The 13702-nt window shown below is 39.9% G+C and overlaps 1 protein-coding gene across 1 annotated transcript in view; it reads right to left on the bottom strand.

The window, feature by feature from the left end:
• Window positions 1-12699, bottom strand: part of LOC121540390 (LIM domain transcription factor LMO4-like) — a 60375-nt gene extending 47676 nt beyond the window's left edge. Inside the window, exons 1-2 of the mRNA XM_041849229.2 lie at window positions 11609-12699; window positions 6479-6719 (exon numbers count right to left, since the gene is read on the bottom strand). Of these exons, the coding sequence (XP_041705163.1) occupies window positions 6479-6714 (236 nt within the window). The 5' untranslated portion in view covers window positions 6715-6719; window positions 11609-12699. The remainder of the gene's footprint in view (window positions 1-6478; window positions 6720-11608) is intronic.
• Window positions 12700-13702: the final 1003 nt, after the last annotated feature.

The following is a 13702-nucleotide window of genomic DNA, read 5'->3' as shown; positions in this document are numbered from 1 at the left end:
CTGAGAGGGATTGTCCTCTATCTCGTGTGTTTAGTGAAAGTTCTCTAGATGACTATTCATGCCAGCTGCAGACTGAAATGATAAGGTCTAGTGCATTGTCTTCTTCTTCAACTTGTGTAGAGGTTGAGAGTTTCATAGTTTCTCCATTTCAAACGTCTCACGTTTTCCGGTCTTTCTAGTCTAACCATTTTGTAACATGTAGCTTCAGCTTCACGCTTCTTGGTCTTGTAGAGTGTCAACCATTTTAAGCCGTAGGGCTTACTGGTCTGGTAGGAATTCAACCATTTGCTAAGTTTGGCTCACGCTCACGTCTGCTGGTCATGAGATTAATTTCGTCACGAGGCTTTTTATGCACTCGGGGCAAAAGGGGCGTTCCATCATGTTTGTGCTCATCTGGGCGTGGCCACTGACTGAGAACACATCAATATGGAAAACAATCTAATCTAGAATGCTAAAATCACATTGTTAAAAGTATTATTTATTATTATACAACAAATTGATGCAAACCTCATAACTGGGAAGTGTACACCCCCCTCCCCAGAGATACAGTTATGTTGTTCTACTGTCTTTAATGACATCACAACATAGTAACGCATATGACATGATTGTTCTTTAAGTCCCCACCAACCATTTCCCACATACTTTTAAGTAGGAATGTTGTTTCATTATCCACTTTTGGATGTTGGAGTTTTTGGCGGGAAGACTTCCTTTGTTAACAAAGGGGTCCTTTCTCCCAATACTTCATGGCAAGGAAGAGAAAGGCTCTGCAAGGAATTTACGACCGGTCATAAAACTGGCCCACAGGAAAGGGGGTGTTCAAACCTTTGCCTAGCAGGAATCTTTGATCCTCAGCCCATGAGGGCAAGTCATGACAAATGTCTAATCCCTCGAGAGGGATATAGTTCATAGGATACAGTTCTGCTACAATGGCACAAATGAATTATGTTTCTGTATCTAGAATCCACTCCAGGAAGAAGCCCAGGCACCACACGATATAATCTGTAAGAAAAAGAAGACGAAGGAAATGGTACTCTATTGTACAGTTTGAACAACATTTGAACCGTGCAAGCATAACATCAACACTAGGGTAGACTAGTTGAACATGCATACATGTGCACAGGCATAGAGATTAAATTTACAACAATATGTAGCCTAATATAAATAAATTAACTAGCCCTCTCAAAGCACTTCATGATGACATAAGTGAGTGCTACGGGGCGATAGTCATTTAGTTCAGTTACCTCCACTTTCTTGGGTACAGGAACAATGGTGGACATCTTGAAGCAAGTGGGGACAGCAGACTGGGATAGGGTGAGACGTAATATGTCCATCAGTACTCCAGCCAGCTGGTCTGCGCATGCTCTGAGGACGCGGCTAGGAATGCCGTCTGGGTCGGCAGCCTCACAGAAAATGAGAGCTCACTGTGTTACCCTCAAAGCGGGCGAAGAAGGTATTTAGCTTGTCCGGGAGCAAGACGTCAGTATCCGTGTTTATAAAAGGCTAAAATGTTGATACAAATTCCTGTCATTGAAATGACAGTCATTTCTGGAGTATTATGTTTCTACAATTGTCCTATTGAGAAGCATTACATTGACAATTTTACACTGCCTCTTTAAGAACAGCAAGTTTGTTAGTTACAACATGGAAGAGAATAGATCAGTCATTAATTAATTGCTATAATCATTGATATCCTGAAGAATCTATCCCTTTTCCTTTATTTCTATGCCCCCAAATGTTCGGATATAGCTTACTAGTTAGTTACCAGGTTGTTTACCTAATGAAGTAAAATAACTGAACAAGGTGTAAACGAATGGCCTGCGTGTAGTTTTAGAATGGCCCGCAACATGGTTTATGAAAGTAAAATGCGACCTGCAGTGCCATTTACAGAACATTTCAGAAAATATTGTGTTACAGCCTGAATTCAAAATTGATTTTTCTCACCCATCTACACCCAACACCCCATAATGACAAAGAGAAAATATGTTTTAGAAATAATTAAATACAGAAATATCTCATTTTATATAAATATTCACATCCCTGAGTCAATACTTTGTAGAAGCACCTTTGGCAGCGATTACAGCAGTGAGTCTTTATGGGTAAGTCTCTAAGAGCTTTCCACACCTGGATTGTGCAACATTTGCCCATTTACTCTTTTGAAAATTCTTTCAGGTCTTGCCAAAGATTTTCAAGTAGATTTAAGTCAAAACTGTATCTCGGCCACTCAGGAACATTCACTGTCTTCTTGGTAAGTGTAACGAAGACTCTGTGAGTCGAGAAGCAGGTGCAGGTGAAACATTTAATAAAACAGCAAACATTGAACGAGACAACATAGCAGTAGCGTCTACTCTAAACCACAGGAATATAATCAATAACGCCTAGGGAAGGAACCGAAGGGAGTGACATATTTAGGGGAGGTAATCAGGAAGGTTATTGAGTCCAGGTGAGTCTCATTATACAGCGCAGGTGCGCGTAACGATGGTGGCAGGTGGGCGTAATGAACAGTCAACGGTGACCTCGAGCACCGGAGAGGGGGAGCGGGAGTAGATGTGACAGTAAGCAACTCCAGTGTAGATTTAGCCTTGTTTTTTAGGTTATTGTCCTGCTGAAAGCTGAATTCGTCTCCCAGTGTCTGTTGGAAAGCAGACTGAACCAGGTTTTCCTCTAAGATTTTGCCTGTGAGCTCCATTCTGTTTATTTTTTTATTCAGAAAAACTCCCCAGTACTCAGTAAAGTGTTTTATTGGATTTTCCCCAAACATAACACTTTGTATTCAGGAAAAAAAGCATTTTTTTCCAGTATTATTTTACTGCCTTGTTACAAACAGGATGCATGTTTTGGAATATGTTTATTCTGTACAGGCTTCCTTCTTTTCACCCTGTCAATTAGGGTAGTATTGTGGAGTAACTACAATGTTGTTGATCCATCCTCAGTTTTCTCCTATCACAGCCATTCAACTCTTTAACTGTTTTAAAGTCCCCATAGGCATAATGGTGAAATCCCATAACAGCTTCCTTCCTCTCCGGCAACTGAGTTAGGAAGGACGCCTGTATCTTTGTAGTGACTGTGTGTATTGATACACCATCCAAAGTGTAATTATTAACTTCACCATGCTCAAAGGGATATTCAATGTCTGCTTTTTTTATACCCATCTACCAATAGGTGCCCTTCTTTGTGAGGCATTGGAAAACCTCCCTGGTCTTCTGTGTTTGAAATGTACTGCTTGACTAAGGGACCATACAGATAATTGTATGATTGGGGTACAGAGATGAGGTAGTCCTTCAAAAATCATGTTAAATACTATTATTGCACACAGAGTGAATCCATGCAACTTATTAGGTGACTTATTAAGCACATTTCGACTCCTGAACTTATTAAGGCTTGCCATAACAAATTGGTTGAATACGTATTGACTCACGACAGTTCAGCTTTTCATTTTTTATGAATTTGTAAACATTTCGAAAAAACATATATCCACTTTGACATTATGGGGTACTGTGTGTAGGTCAGTGACAAAAAAAATCTAAATGTAATTCATTTTAAATTCAGGCTGTAACACAATAAAATGTGGAAAAAGTCAAGGGTGTGAATACTTTCTGAAGGCACTGTATGAGACATAAGCGGCCACTGAGGGCCCCCGGCTGCTTAACAACAAAAAAATAAGTTGGGGTCTCAACTTACTGTTAGTTAAGATAGTAGAATACACAATGTGCAATTTCGAAATTTGGTAGTGCATCAGCAGTTTTTCTCTTATGTCAGTCACTGACAGTCACTCAATTAGCCCATGTCAGCTAACAGTTTATAGATTGCTAGATAAGGTAGTCTAGCCAGCTCTCTAAACCTTGTAGTAATCATGGTCGAAATACTGACCGGGCACGCAAGGCATGTGCCCAGAGGCCCTGACCTCCAGGGGGCCCCCATTGATTTTGTTAGTCACTCTCACCCAGATATCATATGAACATGACATAAGTCATGGCAAAATATGTAGAATTGCAATAAATCTGCTTTAAAACTGCAATAGTTTCTCTTAATCCGATGGCAAATTTGTAGAATTGCATTAAGGGCGGCAGGTAGCCTTGAAGTTAAGGGCATTGGGCCGGTAACCGGAAGGCTGCTGCTTCGAATCTCCGAAGTGCCCTTGAGCAAAGCACTTAACCCTAATTGTACCTGTAAATTGTTCTGGATAAGAGCGTCTGGTAATTCAATTCGTTTTAAAACTGAAAATATTCTCTCTGCCCCTTGAATATTTTTAGTAGAATTGCAGAAAAGTTGCTTTAAAACTGCACTACAATGTTTTGCACGTGAGGTGGGGCAGCCATTCCCCCCACCAAATGTTGCTTAGGGCCCCCAAAATGCTGGAAATAGCCCAGTGGCCCGCCAATCTGCCATAGGAAGAAAAAGCGTTGTGCTGGTAATATGTGTCATATTTTGAACTGTTTGTGCTAGAAACAAGTAATGGTACAACCATGATACTAGTGAATATGGGCTTGATTTTTTTTTCTAGGCCACTCGGAAACAACGATAGACCGATGCCTAAACATTACAACAGTTATTATGTGTGATTCTTTTTCAAAGCGCACTGGTGCTCGCAAATAAAAATTCCAGGTTGCACAGCAAAATATTTTGGAGCATATGTGAACAAAATGGTCGCACTTTAGAGCCATGCCTGTAACCTTGCATGAGGGCAGATCTGTACTACACAATACAAACACGAAAACCGCCAAAAACACACAAACAGACAAAAACGAACACATACATTGGCTTGCGAAAGTATTCACCCCCTTGGCATTTCTCCTATTTTGTTGCCTTACAACCTGGAATTAAAATGGATTTTTTGGGTGTTTGTATCATTTGATTTACACAACATCCCTACCACTTTGAAGATGCAAAATATTTTTTCTTGTGAAATAAACAAGAAATAAGACAAAAAATCTGAACACTTGAGCGTGCATAACTATTCACCCCCCAAAGTCAATACATTGTAGAGTCACCTTTTGCAGCAATTACAGCTGCAAGTCTCTTGGGGTATGTCTCTATAAACTTGGCACATCTAGCCACTGGGATTTTTGCCCATTCTTCAAGGCAAAACTGCTCCAGCTCCTTCAAGTTGGATGGGTTCCGCTGGTGTACAGCAATCTTTAAGTCATACCACAGATTCTAAATTGGATTGAGGTCTGGGCTTTGACTAGGCCATTCCAAGACATTTAAATGTTTCCCCTTAAACCACTCGAGTGTTGCTTTAGCAGTATGCTTAGGGTTATTGTCCTGCTGGAAGGTGAACCACCATCCCGGTCTCAAATCTCTGGAAGACTGAAACAGGTTTCCCTCAAGTATTTCCTTCTATTTATCGCCATCCATCATTCCTTCAATTCTGACCAGGTTCCCAGTCACTGCCGATGGAAAAACATCCCCACAGCATGATGCTGCCAGCACAATGGTGCGATGGTGTTTTCGGGGTGATGAGAGGTGTTGGGTTTGCGCCAGACGTAGCGTTTTCCTTGATGGCCAAAAAGCTCAATTTTAGTCTCATCTGACCAGAGTACCTTCTTCCATATGTTTGGGGAGTCTCCCACATGCCTTTTGGCAAACACCAAACATGTTTGCTTATTTTTTTCTTTAAGCAATGGCTTTTTTCTGGCCACTCTTCCGTAAAGCCCAGCTCTGTGGAGTGTACGGATTAAAGTGGTCCTATGGACAGATACTCTGATATCTGCTGTGGAGGTTTGCAGCTCCTTCAGGGTTATCTTTGGTCTCTTTGTTGCCTCTGATTAATGCCCTCCTTGCCTGGTCCGTGAGTTTTGGTGGGCAGCCCTCTCTTGGCAGGTTTGTTGTGGTGCCATATTCTTTCCATTTTATAATAAAGGATTTAATGGTGCTCCGTGGGATGTTCAAAGTTTCTGATCTTTTTTTATAACACAACCCTGATTTGTACTTCTCCACAACTTTGTCCTTGACCTTTTTGGAGAGCTCTTTGGTCTTTATGGTGCCGCTTGCTCTGTGGTGCCCCTTGCTTAGTGGTGTGGCAGACTCTGGAGCATTTCAGAACAGGTGTGTATATGTGTATATATATATATATACTGAGATCATGTGACAGATCATGTGACACTTAGATTGTACACAGGTGGACTTTATTTAACTAATTATGTGACTTCTGAAGGTATCTGGTTGCACCAGATCTTATTTAGGAGCTTCATAGCAAAGGGGGTGAATTCATATGCACACACTCCTTTTCCGCTATTTATTTTTTAGATTTTTTGGAAATAAGTTATTATTTTATTTCACTTCACAAATTTGGACTATTTTTTCGATGTCCATTACATGAAATCCAAATAAAAATCCAATTAAATTACAGGTTGTAATGCAACAAAATAGGAAAAACGCCAAGGGGGATGATTACTTTTGCAAGGCACTGTACACACAAACACCCACACACGTTTCCTGTATGCACCCTTGCTACACAACCCTAACCCGACAGTCTCACCTGATGTAGTCGTTTCTGCAGAGGATCATGCCCCTCTTAGTGTAACAGGAGGTGCCTATCTCCCCCAGCTGAGCCTGGCAGCAGGAGCACTTGAGGCATCGGCTGTGCCAGTAGCTGTCCATGGTGTAGAGGAGGAAGCGGTCAGATATTTTCCCCCCGCAGCCTGCACACCTCTTCCAGTACAGGGACCCTGCTCCTACCAGAGGGGGCTGGCTGCTGCCTCCAGGGTTCACCATCGTCCCTTGTGAAGAAACAACAAATGAATGAAGAAGGATGTTTACATGAGATGTAATAAATATAATACATGCTGCTTTTGTTGTATGTATTATAAAGTAATTATGTCTCGGGCTCGCGAGTGGCGCAGCGGTCTAAGGCACTGCATCTCAGTGCTCCCTGGTTCGATTCCAGGCTGTATCACAACCGGCCATGATTGGGAATCCCATAGGGCGGCGCACAATTGGCCCAGCGTCTTCCGGGTTTGGCAGGTGTAGGCCGTCATTGTAAATAGGAAATTGTTCTTAACTGACTTGCCTAGTTAAATAAAGGTTAAATAAAAATATATAAAAAGTATGGAGCTGGGTTTCTTATTTTCTATTTCAACAAAATGGTTCTAAACACTAATACCTATATATTGATTTTAAATGAACTTATAGCTAAAGGTCAGGTCTCATCTAAATGCTGTTCCTTCAACCATTCCGTGGTCCCTGTTTGATGTGATGAATGTGTATTCACTGATAACACCAAGGGCCAGTAGAACAATTAGAGCAGAGATGAAATGGTTGCCTTTTGTTGGGCCGTCTTAATGGCTTTAAGACACCACGCTATTCTTCACACTTGTCAATGTTCTCTTTCTATGAGAAAATGGTGGTCTGCCTCTGCTTGTTATAGCAGATGGAAGATTGAGTGAACACAGAAATGCTAATAATTGAAAAGCCATAAAAGTTGAATGAGGGTTGCCTAACTCTGTATGCATGGACCCAATGGATTTGTCTAGCATATGTTGACTTTACTGAGACACTCAATCAATCTACTGATATCATATGCTATTATGGATTAATGCATTCATGTTCTGAGTGCACTATACAGACTATCACTACTTTCCTACGTGTGATAATCTACAATTGAAGTCGGAAGTTTACATACAACTTAACCAAATACACTTAAACTCAGTTTTTCACAATTCCTGACATTTAATCCTAGTAAAACTTCCCTGTCTTAGGTGAGTTAGGATCACCACTTTATTTTAAGAATGTGAAATGTCAGGTTAATATTAGAGAGAATGATTTATTTCAGCTTTTATTTCTTTCATCACATTCCCAGTGGGTCAGAAGTTTACATACACTCAATTAGTATTTGGAAGCATTGCCTTTAAATTGTTTAACTTGGGTCAAATGTTTCGGGTAGCCTTCCACAAGCTTCCCACAATAAATTGGGTGAATTTTGGCCCATTCCTCCAGACAGAGCTGGTGTAACTGAGTCAGGTTTGTTTGCCTCCTTGCTCGCACACGCCTTTTCAGTTCTGTCCACAAATGTTCAATAGGATTGAGGTCAGGGCTTTGTGATGGCCACTCCAATACCTTGACTTTGTTGTCCTTAAGCCATTTTGCCACAACTTTGGAAGTATGATTGGGTTCATTGTATATTTTGAAGACCCATTTGCGACCAAGCTAAGCTTTAACTTCCTGACTGATGTCTTGAAATGTTGCTTCAATATATCCACATCATTTTCCTTCCTCATGATGCCATCTATTTTGTGAAGTGCACCAGTCCCTCCTGCAGCAAAGCACCCACAGAGCATGATGCTGCCACCCCCGTGCTTCACGGTTGGGATGGTGTTCTTCAGCTTGCAAGTGACCCCCTTTTTCCTCCAAACATAACGATGGTCATTATGGCCAAACAGTTCTATTTTTGTATCATCAGACCGGAGGACATTTCTCCAAATAGTGCGATCTTTGACCCCATATGCAGTTGCAAACCGTAGTCTGGCTTTTATATTGCGGTTTTGGAGCAATGGCTTCTTCCTTGCTGAGCGGCCTTTCAAGTTATGTCGATATAGGACTTGTTTTACTGTGGATATAGATACTTTTGTACCTGTTTCCTCCAGCATCTTCACAAGGTCCTTTGCTGTTGTTCTGGGATTTATTTGCACTTTTCACACCAAAGCTGAAATGCTTTTATTCAAGCAGATCAAAAACTTATATACCCATACAGAAAAGTAATATATGGCCATATATTGCCTTATATGTCGAAGAACGTGACACATATGACCATATATTTTAATAATATATAAATATCACATCCCCCATACATGTATTCTCATCATGCAAAATGTACTAAGAACATTCGTTTAAAAAAAAATTTGTACAATGCATTCATTGCTTTGAAATGTATTCCAGAAACATTATTTTTTACATAGCATATACAGTGCATTCGGAAAGTATTCAGACCCCTTGAATATTTCCATATTTTGTTACGTTTAATTCTAAAATTGATTAAATAAATAAAAATCCTCCTCAATCTACAGTGTCTTGCAAAAATATTCATCCCCCTTGGCATTTTTCCTATTTTGTTGCATCACAACCTGTAATTTAAATGGATTTTGATTTTGAAATAGTCAAAGTGAAATGAAACAGAGGTGCGTGCATATGTATGTATCCCTTTGCTATGAAACCCCTAAATAAGATATGGTGCAACCAATTACCTTCAGAAGTCACATAATTAGTTAAATAAAGTCCACCTGTGTGCAATCTAAGTGTCACATGATCTGTCACATGATCTCAGTATATATACACCTGTTCTGAAAGGCCCCTGAGTCTGCAACACAACTAAGCAAGGGACACCACCAAGCCAGCGGCACCATGAAGACCAAGGAGCTCTCCAAACTGGTCAGGGACAAAGTTATGGAGAAGTAGAGATCAGGGTTGGGTTCTAAAAAAATATCAGGAACTTTTAACATCCCACGGAGCACCATTAAATCCATTATTAAAAATGGAATGAATATGGCACCACAACAAACCTACCAAGAGAGGGCCGCCCACCAAAACTCACGGACCAGGCAAGGATGGCATTAATCAGAAAGGCAACTAAGATACCAAAGATAACCCTGAAGGAGCTGCAAAGCTCCACAGTGGAGATTGGAGTATCTGTCCATAGGACCACTTTAAGCCTACACTCCACAGAGCTGGGCTTTACAGAAGAGTGGCCAGAAAAAAATAAAAATAAGCAAACATGTTTGGTGTTTGCCAAAAGGCATGTGGGAGACTCCCCAAACATATGGAAGAAGGTACTCTGGTCAGATGAGAATAAAATTGAGCTTTTTGGCCATCAAGGAAAACGCTATGTCTGGCGCAAGCCCAACACCTCTCATCACCCCGAGAACACCATCCCCACAGTGAAGCATGGTGGTGGCAGCATCATGCTGTGGGGATGTTTTTCAATGGCAGGGACTGGAAAACTGGTCAGAATTTAAGGAATGATGAATGGCGATAAATACAGGAAAATTCTTGAGGGAAACCTTTTTCAGTCTTCCAGAGATTTGAGACTCGGACGGATGTTCACCTTCCAGCAGGACAATGACCCTAAGCATACTGCAAAAGCAACACTCGAGTGGTTTAAGGGGAAACATTTAAATGTCTTGGAATGGCCTAGTCAAAACCCAGACCTCAATCCAATTGAGCGGAACTCATCCAACTTGAAGGAGCTGGAGCAGTTTTGCCTTGAAGAATGGGCAAAAATCCCAGTGGCTAGATGTGCCAAGCCTATAGAGATATACCCCAAGAGACTTGCAGCTGTAATTGCTGCAAAAGGTGGCTCTACAAAGTATTGACTTTGGGGGGGTGAATAGTTATGCACGCTCAAGTTTTCTGTTTTTTTTGTCTTATTTCTTGTTTGTTTCACAAGAAAAAACATTTTGCATATTCAAGGTGGTAGGCATATTGTGTAAATCAAATGATACAAACACCCAAAAAAATCCATTTTAATTCCAGGTTGTAACGCAACAAAATAGGAAAAATGCCAAGGGGGGTGAATACTTTCGCAAGTCACTGTATGATGTACTGTTTTATCTTTTGTTTTATATGTAATTTAAAGTGCCTTAATGTGTTTGGACCGCAGGAAGAGTAGCTGTTGCCTTGGCAGCAGCCAATGGGGATCCCTAATAAATACAAATACAAACTTAATAGGATTAGTGCATTTGATTTCCCTAAACCATTTGAGTAGCACATTTTCATGTTTTAGTAAGTTTAAAGTTGCACTATGCAGAAATCGCTCCGCCATTTCCTGGTTGCTAAAACTCTAATAGTTCTCCTAATTTCAGTTTATATGACACAATAAACTAGAATAGAATAGGGAATCATTGTACCACCTAAACTGCTGTGAAATATATTTTCCTTAACCACAAATATTGTTGTTTCAGCTGTTTGAAGCTGTTGTACAAAGTAAGAGATGCAAAAACAAAACTTTAGAATGGGAAGCATAGAAATAACGCACATAAAACAGATCTACTGCTTCTTAGACTTGCTTTCAAGTAGAATGAAAGATCTATACCTAACATTTCTATGTGAATTTGGTCAGGTTGCCCAAAAAGTTACATATTGCCACTTTAACTCATTTGTATGTAAGTCAACTTCACTCAAAAGGGTTATGTTAGAATAACATTGTATATTTAAGTAAAGTCGACAAGATATGTTAAGTACACTTAACGCAATTATTCAAGTAAAGTCAACACTATTATTTAAATTAGCTTCACTCAATAGTATTATGTTACATTTAAGTTGTTTACTCAAGTACTGTTAACAAGAACACTTGTTGTGCTTACTCAAACATTGACAGTACAGTATAGTCAAATGATTCATTTTTCAAACTCACATGGTTCAATGCATTTGGTTTCCTCAAACCATTTGACTGTACAGTGTGATTATCATTGAATATTCAATTAGATTATGAATGTTATATAAAATCACACATAAAGCACAAATGAAAAGTACCCTTCTGTTTTAGTGGAACATGTCACATTCAATTGGAACTATACCTTCATTATTATCAGGTATAACATACATTGTAAACATCATAATAAAGTGACATGATGCAACACATTCAGTTCATTCAATAACAATAATAAAACACACCCACCTCGTTTATCCCTTTTCAGAGTAATGGTTGAAACGGATGTCTGGTCGATTTTTTAAAAATGGTATGGGCAACTAGGGCTAAGCTTGGGCTACTGTGTACAAATAAATTGTACAAGCAGTCCAGAAAACTAGGCTATTGCAGAGATTATAGTGATCAGTCTATGAATCAAACGACTAAAGTGAGATTCCTCCAACGGTCCCTGTGATCGCGATCCCAGTCCTCATAAATAGGCAGCTGTGACGGTGACTGCTGGCAATTGTAAAACGAAGTAAGGCAAATGGAGCTTTCAGATAGTATTTCCACTGATGCCGTCCCGTTCCGCCTTCCCTCTTGAGGCCAGTCCAGTGCAGGAGGATATGCTTTACGCATGCAATAATTTCCACAGAAGTGCAGGGCGCTGAGTTTGTAATGATGCACACACAAGATTTCTGCGGAAGTACTCGTCTGTCTTTTTCTCTCTTTCTCTCTCTCCTGCTCTGTGAACACCGCTACTTCGTACCCAATGGGCGCCTGCTCTATATGTACAGAATGAACATTCCAAATCAAGTCTAGTTGGATGATGTAAGCAAAAATAGGCGAAAATACTTGTCCTCTCTCTCTCTCTCTCTCTCTCTCTCTCTCTCTCTCTCTCTCTCTCTCTCTCTCTCTCTCTCTCTCTCTCTCTCTCTTCTGCTCTGTGAACACTGCTACACCGCTACTTCGCACGCAATGGGCGCCTGCTCGACATATACAGAATGAACATTACAAATCAAGTCTAGTTGGATGGCGTAAGCCACTCCGCAGCAAATCTCCACGCGGTACATTCAAGCGGAACCACAAATCCACCCAATCATAAGAACGTGGAATTGACTTGGACACGGAGTAAAGGAAGTAAAATACAGCTGAATGAACTATACAGCCTACTCGAGGAGGATACGTCTTGTACACCGCAGGTCGAGGAAGAGAGACTCATCTTTGCTCTGAAAACGATAACGTTACTGCCCCTAATGGGGTCTTAAAAAGCCTCACAGTAGGCCTGTGTTATGAGGCAATGGCTTTAGGAAATGAATCCTCCAAAAATGGTGCAAAAGAACAGCAACATCTCAATACGCAAAGTCATTACACACAACATTACGCACAACATTCTGGTCTGCTTGGTAACACTTTGTTTACTATAAGTTGCTCTTATACATGTGTAGGAATACATTAATTACACTGGTAACACCAGTAGGCTATATCAACATGGGATTACATAGTGCTTTAGTAAGTGCATTATAACTGAATTCTTGAAGAATAAATATAACTTGTGTATGCCTTATTAGTCTTGTATCGATTTCTTGGACTGTCCTTGTATCCATAGCTCCATCTATGAACTTTAAAAAAATAAAAGGATTAAGCAGTTGAAATTACAGATTGTGTCTTTCTCTTAAAATGTCACAAAAATAGTGGAATTCTACCCTCGTTTAGGTTTTGTATACTGTCGTCACCGAGAGGTCAGTAGCTTACATACACTTGCATAGTGGCGCCATCGTCTGTCAATGAAAGTAACTACACTCCCTACAGTTCACAAAATGCAATATGCTACAAGTGTACTATTAATATAATGTATGTATGTATGTATGTATGTATGTATGTATGTATGTATGTATGTATGTATATATATATATATATATATATATATATATATATATATATATATATATATAATTAATATAAATATAGCATGATACTTTTCTTTCTCTCGTGATAAATGTGCTAGATCTAATACTCCTTATGATTTATAAGCAGTAGTGTTTTTCTTTATAACACATTTGTCAGACATCTGTGAGCTTGTGGTGTCTTTAAAAGAGCTATAAGGAATGTTTTTAGTGAAACTAGAAGTTACACTATGAAGACCAGTGTTGTGTTTGACATTCAACATAAGCTTCGATAGGCCTTTACATGACAAAACAGCATTCTAATAGACTGGATACCACTGGCTTTATTAACCAGGCATCAGATCCTCTATTATTACACTTTAATAGTTTAATTGTCCAGGATCCAAGAAGATTGGTACCATATCAGGCGCATTTCCCATCAGTAAAGTCAGACAATGCTATTCCACCTCTAGAGGGT

The sequence above is a fragment of the Coregonus clupeaformis genome, chromosome 26 (assembly GCF_020615455.1).
Source record: "Coregonus clupeaformis isolate EN_2021a chromosome 26, ASM2061545v1, whole genome shotgun sequence".
NCBI lineage: Eukaryota > Metazoa > Chordata > Actinopteri > Salmoniformes > Salmonidae > Coregonus > Coregonus clupeaformis.
The sequence above is the reverse complement of the archived record's forward strand: the minus strand, read 5'-3'. Positions and strand labels throughout refer to the sequence as shown.